The sequence below is a fragment of the Hemitrygon akajei genome, chromosome 19, assembly GCF_048418815.1.
Source record: "Hemitrygon akajei chromosome 19, sHemAka1.3, whole genome shotgun sequence".
In the NCBI taxonomy this organism is placed as follows: Eukaryota; Metazoa; Chordata; class Chondrichthyes; order Myliobatiformes; family Dasyatidae; genus Hemitrygon; species Hemitrygon akajei.
The window spans coordinates 33,161,175-33,179,260 of NC_133142.1; the positions used below are offsets into that span (position 1 = coordinate 33,161,175).

The 18,086-nt window shown below is 38.7% G+C and overlaps 1 protein-coding gene across 4 annotated transcripts in view; it reads left to right on the forward strand.

Annotated features, from left to right (window-relative positions):
* The window catches only part of LOC140741862 (chemokine-like protein TAFA-1), a 605,590-nt gene that overhangs the window by 539,942 nt on the left and 47,562 nt on the right, over nt 1-18,086 (forward strand). For all 4 annotated transcript variants that reach the window (XM_073072347.1, XM_073072349.1, XM_073072350.1 and 1 more), the window contains one exon: nt 2,681-2,805. In XM_073072347.1, the coding sequence (XP_072928448.1) occupies nt 2,681-2,805 (125 nt within the window). The remainder of the gene's footprint in view (nt 1-2,680; nt 2,806-18,086) is intronic.

Genomic DNA, 18,086 nt, shown 5'->3' on the forward strand with positions numbered 1-18,086 from the left:
TCTCTCTCTCTCCTCTCTCTCTCTCTCTCTCTCTCTCTCTCTCTCTCTCTCTCTCTCTCTCTCTCTTTCTCTCTTTCTCCTCTCTATCTCTCTCTCTGTCTCCTCTCTCTCTCTCTCTCTCTCTCTCTCTCTCTCTCTCTCTCTCTCTCTCTCTCTCTCTCTCTCTCTTTCTCCTCTCTCTCTCTCTGTCTCCTCTCTCTCTCTCTCTCTCTCTCTCTCTCTCTCTCTTTCTCCAGCGCTGCCTGGAATTTAGGTTCCTTATATACATTATACTTCAGCCCAACAGTTTGCTGTGATGGGAGAGAAAAAAAAAACTGTTAGAAAATTGCAATTGTTGAGCTAGGGGGATTTACATTATAGAACAAATCAGGAATAAAATTACAATTTTTCTGTTCCAATAGCTAGGTGCCAAAATCCATGTCTGAATACATTTATAAAGGGCATTAATATTGGATATTAATTGGAAAAGCAAAACTGAACAAAATTTTATATGTTATAACATTACCCTTACATGAGTATGAGAATTTTTATACATTTTAAAGATTGGCTGCTGGATATTTAAGTAAAATGCATTTACTTTTTGAATATATTTTGGGATATCATCTTGTTTCCATCTCCTTCTTTTACAATGAAAAATAGCTTATTCCAGCCCTCATGATGGATATAAAAACTTATTATTGATGTGTTATGTTTTCTCCCTGTTGTTATCTGTCGTGCTGTTTTAAGCACTCAGATGGAGAGAATATCAAAATAAATCTCAGCCGTGACAGTATCATTGAGGATTAAGCAACTGTTTTAGTTTTGCCCTGTTTGCTTCTTTAGTGTTTATGGGATGGCCTAATTACATTGGGATGTGTTTCATCCATATCTTATGGAGGTATAATGGCCCGAATAAACCTATCTGATCTTTGTGGCATTCTCAAACATAGTGTCCCGCTATCATGTTGGAATTAATTTCCCAAAAAGACCAATTAAAAGTAGGAAAATGTGATTTTAATGCAGGTGTAGCTACCTAAAAACATACATATTTCCCCCTTTCTAGTTCTGCTCTTTCATGAGCATATATAGTCTTAAAAGATAACATTTTTATTCTCATTATAATTTGGAACTGGCTGATGGCACAGAGATATCCTTCAGCTATGCATCAAGTTGTTCAAAATGTTGATGCTAACAGAACAGATATGTTTCTATTTCCTAAAGGATGTCACAAATAAGAACAAATGAAAGACAAATGCATAATGGTCTTAGTGTACTGTTTTAAGAGGATGTAGGAAAATGAATTTTATGGCAGAACTGTATTTTCATGAGATAGGGTATGTTCAGCTAAGGGTGCTGATCTTTAATAAAGGATTATATCTCCCCTACAATTATTTATTCAACAGTGGAAGTATTAGTTGATAGGAATGTTGAATTTTGCTCTACAGAATTAGCAAATTTATTCTCATTGATTGTCCTTGGGCATTTTTTTCTTAATTTTTCCACTTTGTTGGAAACAAAAAATGTCTTGCAAAGTTTAGGGTAATGATTAACAGGTATCTTCATTCTTGTGATGAAGCTGTGCACTCCAGTGTTCCTTGATCATCTGTCATCCTGTCATCTGCATTGGAGTCCCCTTGTCTGTTTGAACCTGTATTATGATTTTGGCTTGGAATATATCCTTCAACATTTTTTAAAGCAAAAGTCAAATATAAATCATTTCTCACTCGTCTTTAAGGTGTTGACACACAGATTTACAGAAGATTACTCTATACTATGAAATGCTTTGCTTAGGTCCAAACATTTATATGCCATATAAATCAGACTAAACCTACCCCTGTGTGTTAAATAAGATTGCAGAAGAAACATTTCCAAGGATATTGTGTCATGACAGTTCCAGGTTCGTTACAAAATGAATTTCGGAACTATTTATGATTTGTGATGTAATTGTGAGAAGTAACACTATGATAATTAAGGTGAGGGTAATTATGCAATTTTTATATGATTTTTGATCGATTCAGTTTCAATAATATTCCCCTAAATAATGGGAAATATGTAATTTTACATCCTCATCCTATCAATGTCTACATTACTTACAAGGCAATGTTTATAGTTAAGCAGCCCTGCATATTTATTTCATGTCCCTGGAGGAAGAAAGCTCTACAGACATTGTACACAAAACCACCTTCCATTAGTCCAGTCTAGCATGGATTTGATGCAATTTATTAATTTGGTTCATTGAGAAATAATATGCTCAATGCAAATTTACCTAATGCCGAATAAACTTTGGAGTAAGTATACACTGTTGACACGGGAGAGGAGAAAATCAACTAAGCTAGCTTTATCTCAGCAAGTTTAAAGAGTGAAAATGACCCTACCTGATTAACTGTTTGCAAGGTGAACGTCTGAGATCCCACCTACTCATGTTTGAAAAGATCTTGAAAATAGTTTGAAATACAATGGATGTTTCTCTTTCCTAGCGGTTTAACCGAGGGAGCACTTTGCAAAACTATAAATACCAAACTCTGCTTTTTTTAAAATCAATCAATATTTGTAGGCTTTCCACCACTATTAAGCTAATGTTTGTAGCTTCTCAAAATTGTATAATGAAGTGTTTAAAATAAAGGTATGGCTTATTGTGGAATCCTTCCTTGGAACATGATTCCGTCACTTACTTTTTTAATCTGTTTTTGATTTTCCAAAGCTTCCATTGTTATTGGGAAGTGGTGGTGTGAGATGGACCCTTGTGTAGAAGGAGAGGAATGCAAAACGTTACCAGATAATTCAGGATGGATGTGTGCTTCTGGTAATAGGGTCAAGACCACAAAGGTAAGAATTGCTGGTTCATTATTTAGATTACTCAGAAACCTTCTGACTCTTAATGACAAATGGAAAATCTTAATTCATTTGAATAAAAATGAATAATTATTGATATGTAGATGCTTTCATTGCAGACACAGCTATGTCAATTTGGCTTTCAAACTTTTAAGGTATGAACTTTTGATTCCCAGGTGTTTTGACCAAGATTATTTTCATTTCCACTGGGTTCAAAGAATCCAGGATGAGTGTAAACAGTAGATAATACTCAAACAATTACTTGTCAATGGTGACCAAAGAGGATTCCTCAGAGTCTCCAGTTTCATTTTTTATTTTTTCCCTATTATAGTTCACTGACATTATATTTCCTTTGTTTGCTCTTGGAGCTTTAGGGATGTTCCAATTCAAAAGAACTTACAGAAAATCTGGTTGATTGTAGTGTGTGAGTAAAAGCATTTCAGTATCAAGAAACATAAATATAGGATTCCATATCTGCCAATGTTAAAAAGGTATTTTTATTTCTTATATTGCATCATAGCCATGCATACCTATGGGCTAGGCATATGTTGTACGGAATTCCGCTTTTAATTAAGTAGAGTTGATTGAAATCTGTTACCATTCCTGATTTATAACCTTACTACTTTTTAATCTAGGTATGATCAGGAAATTTATTCATAGAAAAAATAGATTTTCAATATACTTGATGTACTTTCAGAATTTTGGTGTTGCACTAAAGATGAATAATGTACGTACATTGTGGTACCCCAGGTATTAGAGAAGAAATTCTCTGGTTTCTTGACATCAGTTTTAAGTTATTCTAATGACTAAGTAGTGCCTCCACATACATTTGTATCATTTACTTTATTTCTAATTGAATGTAATAGCTTTGGCAAGTTACTGAGACTCTTTCCTTCCTTTCAACTTGAACCTTCTAGTTCCTTTTTTGATTTAGATGTCTAAGCATTGGCTGCAGCCTTTCCTTGTACATTTCCTCCAGGATACCAGGATTTTTAAAGTTAAAGTCTACATTGCCAAGTTGTGTTCATTCATTCCTGTTTCATAGTTTTATCTGCCATGGTAATATCTGGGTAATTCATAGACAGAATAACTAATCTTTATTTAAACTTGAGGTTGGAATAAAGAATCTGAGCTGAAATCTCGTGTGCTGTCATGAGATTTTAAAACCCTGGCCTCATAATTATCATCCAACTGACTCACACCCTATCCAAACAAGGAGAAACATTTCCTGCATGTGATTCCCACATTGGTGAGGATGGTCCAGAGAGCTGAATCTAAGCAAGGTAAGTTAAAAAATTTAAAGCAGTCATGATTGGAAGCCCTCTGGTTGGACTAGGGGTGGAGTGAAACCAAGAAAGGTCATACCTTAGCTGCGAGAACTGAAGGATCAAGAATTCCTCTCCTGACCCATAAAACTCTTCAGAACATATTAACAATCTCACATATCTAGGCTTCCAGCAGACAGGTTTTCCTCAGAAATTCAAGGCGTGTACAAGCTATGGTGAAAATGCAGTGAAAATCTCCATGCTTTATATATCCTGCCACTTCAACTCCTTCTCCAAATGACATTCCTTTCCTGATGTATTCCTGACTGGAAGAAAATGATACTGAATATAGGGTATGGGTTGTACCATCAGGCTCCTAAACCGGCATGGATATCTTCACTGACTTCGGTTCTGAATTGATTCCCCCATACACAGACTCACTTTCATGGGCTCCACAACTCTTGTTCTCAGTATTATTATTTTATTACATTTGCACTTTTTTTTAATCTTCTTTTGCACATTGGTTGCTTGTTAATCTTTGTTTATGCACGTTTTTCATAAACTCTGTTGTATTTCTTTATTTTCCTCTCAGTGGCTGCAAAAAAATTAATCTCTACATAATATGTTGGTGACTTTGAACTACTTTGATTTTGGCTTTGACTTCTTTAACTTAATCGCCCCCAAGATGACAACATTTCCTGAAAGGAAATGAAGCACAGAACAGCTATTAAAAATATTATACTTTATATACTCATTGTAATTTTGAGGGGTTAGTGAAAGAAAACATACATCAGAATTTATGACTTTCTATTTTAAATAATAATGCAAATCCATACTGAAATCTGTGATTCCTCTCTTGCCATGTCTAGCACCACAATATCAGGTTTACCATCTTACTTACTAGTTTATACATGTATGGAATTTATGAAATATAAGATTATTTTACATCATATTTGTTTTTTAATGTTGGTGCTTGCATTTACATATGTCCTGCAGTATTACATACATCTGAGATAAAAATAAGAATCTCTAAAATAAACAAAATCTCTACGTTGACTTTAACATGACAGAAACTCTAAGTGGATCTTCTAGAAAACTGCAACATTTGACCAGACCATGTCAATTTCTCACACGTTAATAGACTTAGAAGCCAACAGGTATAGCTCAGTTTGCAAATATCTTATTTAATAACAAGACTTTTCAAAAAAACATGTGAAAATCTGCAGATGCTGGAAGTCCAAAGCCACATACAAAGTGCTGGAGGAAATCAGCAAATAAGGCACCACCCGTGGAAATGAACAAAGAGTCGACATTTTGGGCTGGGTCCTTTCTCCAAGACTGGAAAGGAAGAGGGAAGAAACCAGAATAAAAAGATGAGGGGAGGAAAAGGAGGGTAACTAGAAGGTGATGGGTGAAGCCAGGTGGCTTGGAAAGATAATGGGCTGGAGGATAAGGAATTGCTAGGAAAGGAAGTTGGACCATAATAGAAAGAGAAGTAGGAGGAGACACGGGGGAGGTGATAGGCAAGTGAGAAGAGGTAAGAGGCTAGAGTGGAGAATAGAAGATGAGGGGATGGGGAAAGAAAAATGTTTTAGCCAGGAGAAATTGATATTCATACCACCAGCTTGAAGGCTACCCAGATGGAATATAAGGTGCCACTCCTTCACCTTAAAATATTTGGTCACCGAGAAGTTTGGCTTTTGGTGGATAGAACAGCAGTGCTCAACGAAGTGATCCCACAATTTACCATGGGTCTCACCAATGTAGAAGAAGCCACATCAGGACCACCGGACACAATAGACAACACCAGCAGATTTGCAGGTGCAGTAGTCCCTCATCTGGGACCCTGAATGGAGGTGAGGGAGGAGGTGAATGGGCAAGTGTAGTACTTTGGCTGCTCACTGGTATAAGTGCCAGGAGGGATATTAGTGTGATGGGACAAATGGACAGAGAATCACTGAAGGAGCGATCCCTGTGAAAAGTAGAGGTGGGGTCTGGCAGGTAAAGATATGTTTAGTGGTAGGATCCCTTTGAAGATGGTGGAATTTGCAGAGAATGAGGCTCATGGGGTAGTAGGTAAGGACAAGAGGAACTCTATCATTGTTAAGGCGGTGGGAAGATGGGGTGAGTGCAGATGTTTGAGAATTGGAGGAGATGCAGGTGAGGGCAACATCAGTAGTGGAGAAAGGGAAACTCTGTTCTTTGAAGTAGGACGACTTCTCTGATGTCCTGAAAAGGAAAACCTCATCCTGGGAACAGATGTGGTGGAGACAAAGGAACTGAAAATAGGGAATAGCATTTTTACAGGAGGTAGGGTGGGAAGTAGTATAGTCAGGATAGCTGTGGGTATCAAAAGGTCCATTAAAGATGTCAGTGAACAGTTTGTCTGCAGAGATGGAGACAGAGAGATTGAGAAAGGTGAGAGGTGTCAGAAATGGACCGAGTGAATTTAAGGGAAGGGCAGAAGTTAGAAGCAAAGTTGCTAAAATTGATGAGCTCAGCATGGGTGTATGAAGCAGCACTAATGCAGTTGTCAATGTAGCGGATCAAGAGTTGGTAAAGGCTTGGACCTTGGGCTGTTCTACGTAGCCAACAAAGAGGCAGATTGAGCTGGGGCTCATGCAGGTGACCATGGCTACCTCTCGAGTTTGGAGAAAGACATTTCAAATGCTAAAATAGCATATTAAGTATTAGAAAATCATACCAAATCGACCTGCATGTAGAAAAGGGTACTCCTAAGATTTAGGTGGACTATTTTTTTGTCATCTCCCCATGAACATAAACCTATCTTTTCACAGTTGCTGACAGGTCTGTGTTCTGCTGTGAGCAGTTCCTTTGTTTTTCAAAGGCAACACGAGTGAATCTGCAGATGCTGGAAATAAATAAAAAACACAAAATTCTGGCAGAACTCAGCAGGCCAGACAGCATCAATGGGTGGAGGCAGTGACGTCACTACCTCCTCCCATAGATGCTGTCTGGCCTGCTGAGTTCTGCCAGCATTTTGTGTTTTTCCTTTGTTCTTCAATAGTTTTCAGCATTTTATTTTCTTTTTCTACAATGCTATTCTCATAAGATATGACTGAGGAAGACTAGTTTTTGAAAGAAGATCATAGATTCCTATCCATGTGTATATGATTCTCTTTCACTGAAACAGATTGCAAGTGAATATATGAAGAGCTACAGGAATGAAATAAACAGAATCTGCACTTACTTGAATCTTCAATAATTGCTCATAATTAGTCAATGAATGATGCAAGGTATGTCATTTTTACTCAGATACCCTGGGGAGACTGCTACTCAATCTATATTGATGCACTCAACTTAATTTGAATCCTATAAAACCAACTGCAAAGTAGTAATATAATATTGTCATTTATTGGGCTCAGAAATAATACATTTATATTTAAAAGTTTCAAAAGGGGGAACTGTAATTAGAAAAGACATTCCAATATCATGCCTAATTACTATTGGGAATTTTGTGTTTCAATTAATTTTAAAGCAACACTTTGGGAAGAGTGGAGATATTAACCAGTCTGAAATGAGGTGGTTAGTGTAATAGCCACTCACAGAGAATTCAGTTTACCCAAAGGAACTTAGGCACTTTAAGGTGGACAGATTATTAGTTAGAAATTCTTCATCACATGAAAACTTACAGCATAGGCTACATTAGCAACACACACAAAATGTTGGAGGAACTCAGCAGGCCAGGCAACATCTATGGAAAAAAAATACGGTTAACGTTTCGGGCCGAGACCATTCAACAGGTCCTGCCAAAGGATCTCAGCCTGAAATGTCGCGTGTGCTGTGCCTGTTTCCATAGACGCTGCCTGGCCTGCTCAGTTCCGCCAGCATTTTGTGTGTATTGCTTGGATTTCCAGCATCTCTCTTGTTTGAGTATAGGCTATATGCCAAGCTTTCAAAGTTCCAGTAATCTACTACACATTATCCCCATGACATTATGCATTAGAACATTAGAAAGTCTTGACAACAACAGGCCATTCAGCCCAACAAAGCTTACCGCATTCCTATTAACATAATCTGCTGAAATAACTATCGAGTTTAGAATTAGAAGTCTCTAAGGTACTTCTCTCAACTACACAACTAGGTAGTTTGTTCCATGTGTCCACAACTCACTGTGTAAAGAATTGCTTCCTGATGTTAGTTTGAAATCTTCCTTTAACCAGTCTCCAGCAATGACCCCATGTCCTTGATGATGCATTAGTTTTCAAGAAGTAGCTGGCATCCACTTTACTTAAACTCTTAATGACTTTGAACACTTTTATCATGTCTCCCCTTATTCTACGTCTACATAGGCTAAACATGTAATTCTTTCAATCTTTCTTCATAGCTCATACCCTACAGTCTCGTCGCCCTTCTTGCATCTCTCTCCAGCTCCTGCACATCCCTCACACAATATGAAGACCAAAATCACACACAGTATTCAAGGTGTGGCCTCACATGCATATTATACAGACTAAGGAGAATATCTCTTGACTTGAACTCCACTGAGTGCATTATATAGCCCAACATTACATTAACCTTCCTAATCGCTTCTGTACATTGTCTAGAAGTTGATAATGATGAATCTACCAGGATGGCCAAATCCTTCTCATACAGCTCACTTTCTAACTCAAGAACCCATTGGATTTTTACTTCCTATATTTAATATTTTACATTTACTTGCATTAAATTTCATCTGCCCTTTATCTGCCCAATTCTGGATTTTGTTTGATTCTGCTACCTGAATGTTATCAGCCCGTCCCCCTAATTTTGTGTCATCGGCAAACTTTACTGGTTTATCTGTTATGTGCTTATCCAAATCATTAATGTAAATTAAAAACAGCAGCAGTCCCAAAACGAATCCCTGGGAAACTCCACTTTTAACATCTATTAGGTGGAAAATGATCCTCTCGCCATAACTTCTTGTTTTCTGTCTTTGAGCCAATTCTGCACCCATTTGCACACCTTACCCCAAATCCCTACCTCCTGTAATTTGATTATTGACCTCTTGCCAGGAAACCTTGTCAAATGTCTTCTGAAAGTCCAAGTAAACCACTCTATTGTTATCATAAATTTTAGTTGCCTCTTCATAGAACTCCACCATATTAGTAAAACATGATTTCCTCTTCCTGAACCCTTCCTGGCTTTCTGCGAACATTCTTGTTCTCATCAGCTGCTTTTCTACCTCATTCTTTATTACTGTTTCCATTTTCTTGCCTACGATACATGTAATCTTACTGGTCTATAGTTACCAGGGTCAGTGTGGTTTCCCTTCTTATATACTGGGACAATGTTAGCCCACTCTCAGTCCTTTGGGATTTTATCAGTCTTCAATGACTTTTGATAAATACATGCTTGGGGTTTTGTATATATAATCACAGACCACTTTAATACCTTTGGATATATGTTGTCTGGCCCTGAAGACTTATTAACTTTCAGCCTTTTCAGCTGAAGGAGAACCTCACTTTCCAAGATCTCTAAGCACTGCATGGTTGAATAGTACTTATGAATACAGTTGCATGTAAAACTCTAATCCCCTGCGGTCCTCCGCCATTGCAGAATGTGGAGATGACAAACAATGCATTTAGACCAACAGACTGGGTTTGGGGGGGGGAGATATGAAGTTTGTTACTGGGGAACACAAAGGCTGAGGGAGGAGAATCTGCAAGAGAGTATAGATGTTGCAAGATTGGTTGGGGGGGTTGGGTGGGAGAGCTGGAGTGTTGATGGGGAGTAAGTTGAGGTTGCACATTGGTGAAGGGCCTCAAGACAGAACACGATGATTACAAGAATTCTGCCAGGGATGAGTGCAGAGAGGTGATGGTGATTTCAATGAAAACAAAAGGAGAGCCTAGCTCAAGGAAGGTCATCATCTCAGACTACATAGTGACTGCCAGGTAGGTTTGTAAGTAATACCCAACCAAACCTCAGTTTTCCAATTGCAACCTGCCTCAGGTTTGAGGTATTTGAGGTGAGAGTCTTTCATAAATCTGATGTACCTTGGACCAAACCAAACCTCAGTTTTCCAACTGCAACCTGCCTCAGGTTTGAGGTATTTGAGGTGCGAGTCTTTCATAAATCTGATGTACCTTGGAATGTTGAGCAATGGATAACTGTACGTATTAATCTAAATGACACAAATTACATGTTCCCATTTCCCTCTGCACATGAACAAATATAACAGACAGAGACCAAGTTACATATTCACACATTCACTGAGCAATCTTAACGAGTGACTGGGGGGTTCAATAGAATTAAATCGCAGAGTGTGTAAGTGTTTACAATTTCATTAAAGTTCATTTTGTGATGTATAGAGGCATTATGATATGGGAGAGAAATGTATATACATTCAAGATAACATTGTATATATATTCATTATTCAGGAACAAAATACAATAAATTAATATAAATGCCTTCTAATTTTATTACTGAGAATGTCATCATCTGTTTTATAAATATTTACATTTTTACTTAGAACATTGTATGAATTCTCACTTTCGAATATCCTGTATTTACACAGCACATTTCAACCATTAAAGTACAAAGTATAGCAGATATGTTTTATAATCTGAATTTAATAGTTAAAGGAAGCACAGCAGACAGAAACAATTTCTGAGCAATGTGCTAGATAATTGGTATGCATTAAGTATCCCGTATTACTTATGGTTGCTGCATTTAATTATTGAACACCAGATGCCAAATGCTCTGCAGAATTTTTTCTTTTTGAACAACTGCTAGTTATCAGGTTAAATAAACTCTGTTATATTAGGTGTACAAATTACAAATTAGCAATGGGAGAATTAGCAATAACAACAAAGAGCAGTGCAAAATATTAATAAGAAACATTGCAAACTTTAGTGGTTGTCAAGCTTTTTTAATAAAATATTATACAGCCTTGGATGTCAAGTAACTCTCCCGCACATCAGTGAAATTTTGTGGTCAACATTACTCATTGAAAAAGACAGTTCGTATTTTTTGCAGTCAGATTCCTTCTCATATACATCCTTTCCTATACCCTTTTTAATGTTAGATCGTGCCATTAAGCCGTAAATTAAACTAATGAAGGGAAAAGAATGCTCATTTTAAGGGTCGGTTAATGGAGTTCTAACATTTTCACAAATGATATATTACCATCAACGTAATAGCATTTTCAAGTATCAACAAATGCACCATATTTTTAATGTAAAGCTCAATGGAGACATAATGCTATTTTAACATGATACAAGTCCCAGTATTCAAGAAGCAGATGAGACTTGGTGTATAAGATATGCAGTTCCATTCCATTTGGTTGCTTGAAATTTCAGCTACAGGGAGATACTAAATCAGACTCTCTGTCTGAAAACACCACTGGAAATTGATGAACGTAACTAAAATTACGCCATCCATTAAGATAAAACATTGTGCATGATATAGAAACTGACTTTAATAACTATGTGTACTGCTTGGTAATAAGAGTACAATTTGATATTTCCAAATTGCCTCTCAGCCATTGATATAAGTTAATGGCACTTTTGCCTTCTAAGCAGTTTCCTGTGCCTGTGGGTATCTTCAGTGTGTAAGCAGTCAGGGATAAAACAAAAAAATACCGTATTCTCTATTGAAGACTACATTAAAAATGTTGGTTCAAGAATTTATATGAGTCATAGCACATGAAACAAACCAGTTTCTAAACGCACCTGCTTCAAGAATGAATCCATTGTACCAGTGCCCATGGAGTGCATGGTGACCTTCTGCAATGATTATTGTCTGGTAGTACTTACATCAACCATAATAAAATACTTCAAGAGTTTGGTTTAGGTATGAAGTACGCAGGAGCGTACAGGAGCAAGATATGCCAACTAGTGGAGTGTTGTCACAGCCCAACTTGGCACTCAATGTCAGTAAGACGGAAGAGCTAATTGTGGACTTCAGGAAGGTTAAGACAAAGAAACAAATACCAATCCTCATAGAGGGATCAGTATTGGAGAGAGTGAGCAGATTCAAGTTCCTGGGGTGTCAAGATCTCTAAGGACCTAACCTGGTCCCAACATATCGATGCAGTTATAAAGAAGGCAAGACAGCAACTGTACTTCATCAGGAGTTTGAAGAGATTTGGTATGTCAACAAATACACTCAAAATCTTCTATAGATGTACCATGGAGAGCATTCTGACAGGCTGCATCACTGTCTAGTTTGGGGGTTGGGGACTACTGCACAGGATCAAAAGAAGCTGCAGAGGTTTGTAAATTTAGTTGGCTCCATCTTGGCTACTAGCCAACAAAGTACCCAGGACATCGTCAAGGAGTGGTGTCTCAGAAGGGCAGCATCCATTATTAGAGACCTCCAGCACACAGGGCATGCCCTCTTCTCACTGTTACTGTCAAGTATAGAAGCCTGAAGGCACACACTCAGCAATTCAGAATAGCTTCTTCCCCTCTGCCATCCAATTCCTAAATGGACATTGAACCCGTGAATACTGTCTCACTTTTTAAATATATATTGGGTTTTTTTGCATGATTTTTAAACTATTTAATATATGTATACTGTAATTGATTTACTTTATTGTTATTATTAGTTTATTATTTTCTTCTTCTTCTTCTTCTTTTATATTATGTATTCCATTGACCTGCTGCTGCAAAATTAACAAATTTCACGACATATGCTGGTAATAATAAACCTGATTCTGAATTTACCAACATCCACAAAAGGTCAACAGAAGATGCAAATTCTCTGGTTCTTCATGCTGCTCTGAGCCATCTGCAATCAGGAACACATCCATCAGGCTGCTGTTCATTGACTACAGCTCAGCATTCACACAGTCATCCCATCCAAACATCATGAAACTTCAGGAGCTGCGCCCCTATACCTCCCTCTGTAACTGGATCCTTGATTCCCTCCTCGCTGACCAACAATGCAGGTGCACCTCAAAGCCATGTGCTTATCCCCTGCTCCACTCCCTGTACACCCAACTCCAATGCTATATACAAATTCACAATGACACTGCTGCTGTTGGACTAATCGCAGGTGATGATGAGTCAGTGTATAGAAGCATGATAGGACAGTGTTTGAGTTGTGACTTAACAACAGCCTCTCACCCAACATTAGGAAAACTAATGGGTTGAGGTCAGGAAGGGGAAAGAGGGAAAATATGTGCCAGTCTAACAACCTTCTATATATGTACTGTATTATTGAAAATATCCCAGCTGGTTGAATCATGATCTGATACAACACATTGGATGCACAGGAATGTAAAATGCTGTGTAAAACAGTGAACCCTGCCCCACACATCGCAGGCATATTCCTCCCCATCATCAGTAGGTAGTACGTACATGAGGCACTGCCTCAAGAAGGTAACATCTATGATCAAAGATCCCCTTAATTCAAGACATTTACAAAGACAGGTGTGTAAAAAAAGGCCCAAAGGATCACTGGGGACCCGAGCCAACCCAACCACAAACTGTTCCAGCTGTTACCATCTTGGAAGCGGTACCACAGCGTAAAAGCCAGGACCAACAGGCTTGGGGACAGCTTCTTCCACCAGGCCATCAGACTGATTAGTTCATGCTGATACAATTGTATTTCTGTGTTATGTTATATTGACTGTCCTGTTACACATTTAGATGGAGACAAAACATAAAGATTTTTACTCGTCATGTACAAGGAGTGATTGATATATTCGTGGCCTAAGGTAGAAGGAGTCAATTTCAGAAAACCTAGCACATTTATTTTTCAACATAGTCCCCACTTACATTTACACACTTAGTCAGCGGTCATGGAGCATACGGATCTTGGACCTCCAGAAAGTGTTCACAGATGGGTGATTGATAAGTTTGTGGCCTAAGGTAGAAGGAGATGAGTTACACAGCTTTTGTTACATGCACGTACAGTTCAACTCTTTGAGTGATTATGCAGAAAGACCGGTTAATAACTCATCTCCTCTACCTTAGGCCATGAACTTATCAATCACCCCTGATGAGTTATTAACTTCAAACTTTCTGCATAATCACTCAATGAGTTGAACTGCATGTGCATGTAACAAAAGCTGTATAACTCATCTCCTTCTACCTTAGGCCACAAACTTATCAATCACCCCTGCTGTGGACATTTTCTGGAGGTCCATGATCCGTATGCTCCACGACCGCTTGACTAAGTGTGTAAATGAAGGAGGGGACTATATTGAAAAATAAATGTGCTAGGTTTTCTGAAATTGACTCCTTCTACCTTAGGCCACGAACATATCAATCACCCCTCATATATGAAAGATGAAAGTAATAAAGTCAATTCAATTCAATTCAACCTGGGCCATGACATCTTCTCACAATTACCATCACTCCCGAGGTAGAAAGGCCTGAAGTCCCACACCATCAGGTTCAAGAACAGTTATTTCCCTACAAACCTTTGGTCATTGAACCAACCTGCACAACACTAAAACTGCCTCACTATAGCAACACTTTGACCACTTTATGTTACAATAGACTTATATTTTACTCTAATGTATTTTTTCTTGTAAAAATTGGGTACAATTTATGGTTTTCTTGTGAATGTTGTGTATCTGAACCTTCGAGTTTGTGATACTCCTGCAAGTAAGCTTCTCATACATGTTCATACATGTACTTGTGCATAGGGTAATAAATTCAACTTTGACCTTTTAAAATAAAGAAATACATGCCATATAATAAGCTCCTTACACATAAGCGGCTTAGTATTTACATTGCTATACAATTATAACTTCAGCCACTGATAATCTCATTTGATACTTTGGTTTTCTCATTTGGTGACTTTATCATTGCAAGCTGCATGTGACATATCTGAAATAACCACCCCAAGCATAGCTAATTGTGGTGGATCAATTCCTTAGTTCAGCCTCATCTACACCTGCTTGTGCATCCTGTTCTGGAATGGTTGACTGAACATAATTGGCTTCATGACTTTGAATACATTACATTATGTTTTCTTGGTCACCATCTTCTTAGTGTCTCTTGTATGCACTAACCCATTCCCCGAAAGAAAGCCACTAACTCTCATCTAATGTTAGTTACAGTTATAAATTGGATTTGATACATGACTACTGTAAATCTAATTGTAACCTTCTCTTCTTGGTTACATCTTAAAGCTCTCTGTCTTCACATTTGTTTTCACCACACCTCATTTCCAAACACCCATTCTGCTTTACAATTCATATAAAAGATTTCCTTTTTCCTATTTTCTGGCATCATAATAGCATATCGCAAGGTAATTATAAAACTCTGATTCGACCACACTTAAGAGCATTGTGTTCAGTTTGGGTTGCATAGTTTTAGAGAACCAGAAGAGATTTATCAGGAATGCTGTTTGACTTACAGAACATCTTATGAGGAACGATTGAGTGAGCTAGGGATTTTCACTTTGGAGTGAATGAGGATGAGAGATAACTAAACAGATAAAAATTTAGCACATCCATTTAAAGTGAGTAGAGGAAATTTTAAGGGAGATGTCAGAAGGAGGTTTTATACACAGAGAGTTCTATGTTCACTTTAGAGATTTTTAGATAGTACATGGATGAAAGAAAATGGAGGGTTATGGACTACATAAATTCAAGATTGTTTGATGTCATTTCCTCTTACTCCAGTGTAAAGGAGAACAAAATATTGTCACTCCAGATCTGATGCAGCAATAAAAAATGATAAAGAACATCATAATAATATAAAAACACAATAAATGTAAATACATACATAAATACATAAGATAGCTTATGTACATAGATTGATTGTACAGTTGTGTTGGCGCGTGGCCTAGTGGATAAGGCATCAGGTCTAGTGATCTGAAGGTCACTGGTTTCAGCCTCAACTGAGGCAGCGTGTTTGTGTCCTTGAGCAAGGCACTTAACAACACATTGCTCTGCAATGTCACCGGAGCCAAGCTGCTTGGGTCCTAGAGCCCTTCCCTTGGACAACATCGGTGGTGTGGAGAGGGGAAGGCTTGCAGCTTGGGCAACTGCTGGTCTCCCATACAACCCTGCCCAGGCCTGTGCCCTGGAAACCTTCCAAGGTGCAAATCCATGATCTCGCAAGACTAACGGATGCCTATATATATACATAGTATGTATGTCCATAAAGTGATGCTAGGCTGTACATAATGTGACTGACAGGAAATAATAAATTAGTGGTGGAGTTAGTGGGTGGCAGTGTTAATCAGCCTTACTGTTGGGGGAACGGAACTGTTTTTGAATCTGGTGCTACATAGCCTCTCCCCTGATGGCAGTGGGACATACAATCCATGAGCTGTGTGGGTGTGATCATTCAGGATGTTACTGGCCCTTTTCTGGCACCTTTCTGTATATACGTCCCTGATGGTGGGTAGGCTGGTACATTGAGCAGTTCTAACTACCCATTGTTGAGTCTTCCTGTCCACTGCGGTACAGTTTCTGTACCAAGCAGTGATGCAACTTGTTAGGGTGCTCTCTACTCCACATTTGTAGAATGACATGAGTATGGATGTGCAAAGTTCAGCACTCCTCAGCTTCCTCAGACACCTCAGACTTTGATGAGCTTTCTTGATCATGAGAAGTTGTATGTGATGTGCATTCCTGGGAGTATGAAACTGCTCACAGTTTCCACTGCTGCGCTGCCAGTATAAATGGGGTGTGTGAATGGTGCAAGTTCTCCTGAGTGGGTAACCATCTCCCTTTGTCTTGTTGACATTAAGGAAAAGGTTATTTACCTGGCAACAGGCCTCGAGCTCTTCCACCTCCTGTCTGTAGGGCAGTGACGATGAGCCCCACCACTGGCATGTCTGAAGCAAATTTGACGATGAGATTGCTCGGGTGTTTGGCCATGCAGTCTTATGTGAGTAGAGTGTACAACAGACTCAGCACTCAGCACAGGGCGCCATGTTGAGCATGATGGGATAAGGCCTGCATTTGTGCATCTGGCTATCTGAAGGCTGTCATTAGGGAGTCCAACACCTAGATGTACAGTGGTATATTCAGACTGAGGAGTTTATTCACCACAGTATGTGGGACAATAGTGTTGAATGCCAAACTGAATTCCAGAAACAGCATTTTGACATAAGTGTTCTTGTTTTCTAGTTGTGTCTGATCCAGGTGCATGACATATGCTATTGCATCTGTCGTAGAGCGGTTCTTTCTGTAAGCATATTGGTGAGTGTCCTATGTATGACGAATGGAGTTTTTGATATGTCCCATTATTAACCATTCAAAGCACTTCATGATGATTGACATCAGTGCCACTGGCTGGTAGTCATCCAGTTTTGAAGGAGTTCTGAGAGTTCTTTGGTACTCCCTGATGGTGGCTAATTGGAAGCATGTGGGGATGAGTGAAGTCCATAAAGATGACAGTGAGCTGGTATGCACACTCCCTGAGTACTTGGCCTGGGATTAGTCAGGCCCAGCTGCCCTATGGGGGTTGTCTCTCTGCAAAGTCCTTCTCATGTCTGCTCCTGTGCAGACAGGGCTGCTCACCTGGGAGGGGGTGGGGGGAGTAATATTTGTGGCCAGCATTGTGTTGGATGCCTCAAAGCATGCATAAACGTTGTTTAGAGTGTAAGGGAGGTACAATCAATTCTGTTTCTCCTGGCGTAGGAAAGAAAGGTTAGATCAATCACATAGTAGGTCAAAAGTTCGGCACAACATCGTGGGCCAAAATGCCCGTATTGTGCTATACTATTCTACTGCCTGTGATTCTTCCTTTTGGATTGTCACCAAGGCTTTCACCTCTGACATGACTGTTTTATTCGGAGTCTCTGCACATTGACTGTGCTGTAATGGGCAGACAAATCCGTACACATAAAGTTCTTCAGAAGATCTTTGAATCGTTAGAACTGCCGGCACATTGCAATGTAATCCCTTCACAAGCTCAGATGAAATTAATTCATCAGGAATGTTATAAAGAGAGCTTTACCTCACTGTTTATAATGTCTCAATAATTTTGTCTCTATCAACATTGCCAGTCTCAATTGATATCATCTCAGTGCATTACCTTGTGCTGATCTTGTTACTTCTTGTAGTAACACTTCTATTTTCTAAAAATTATG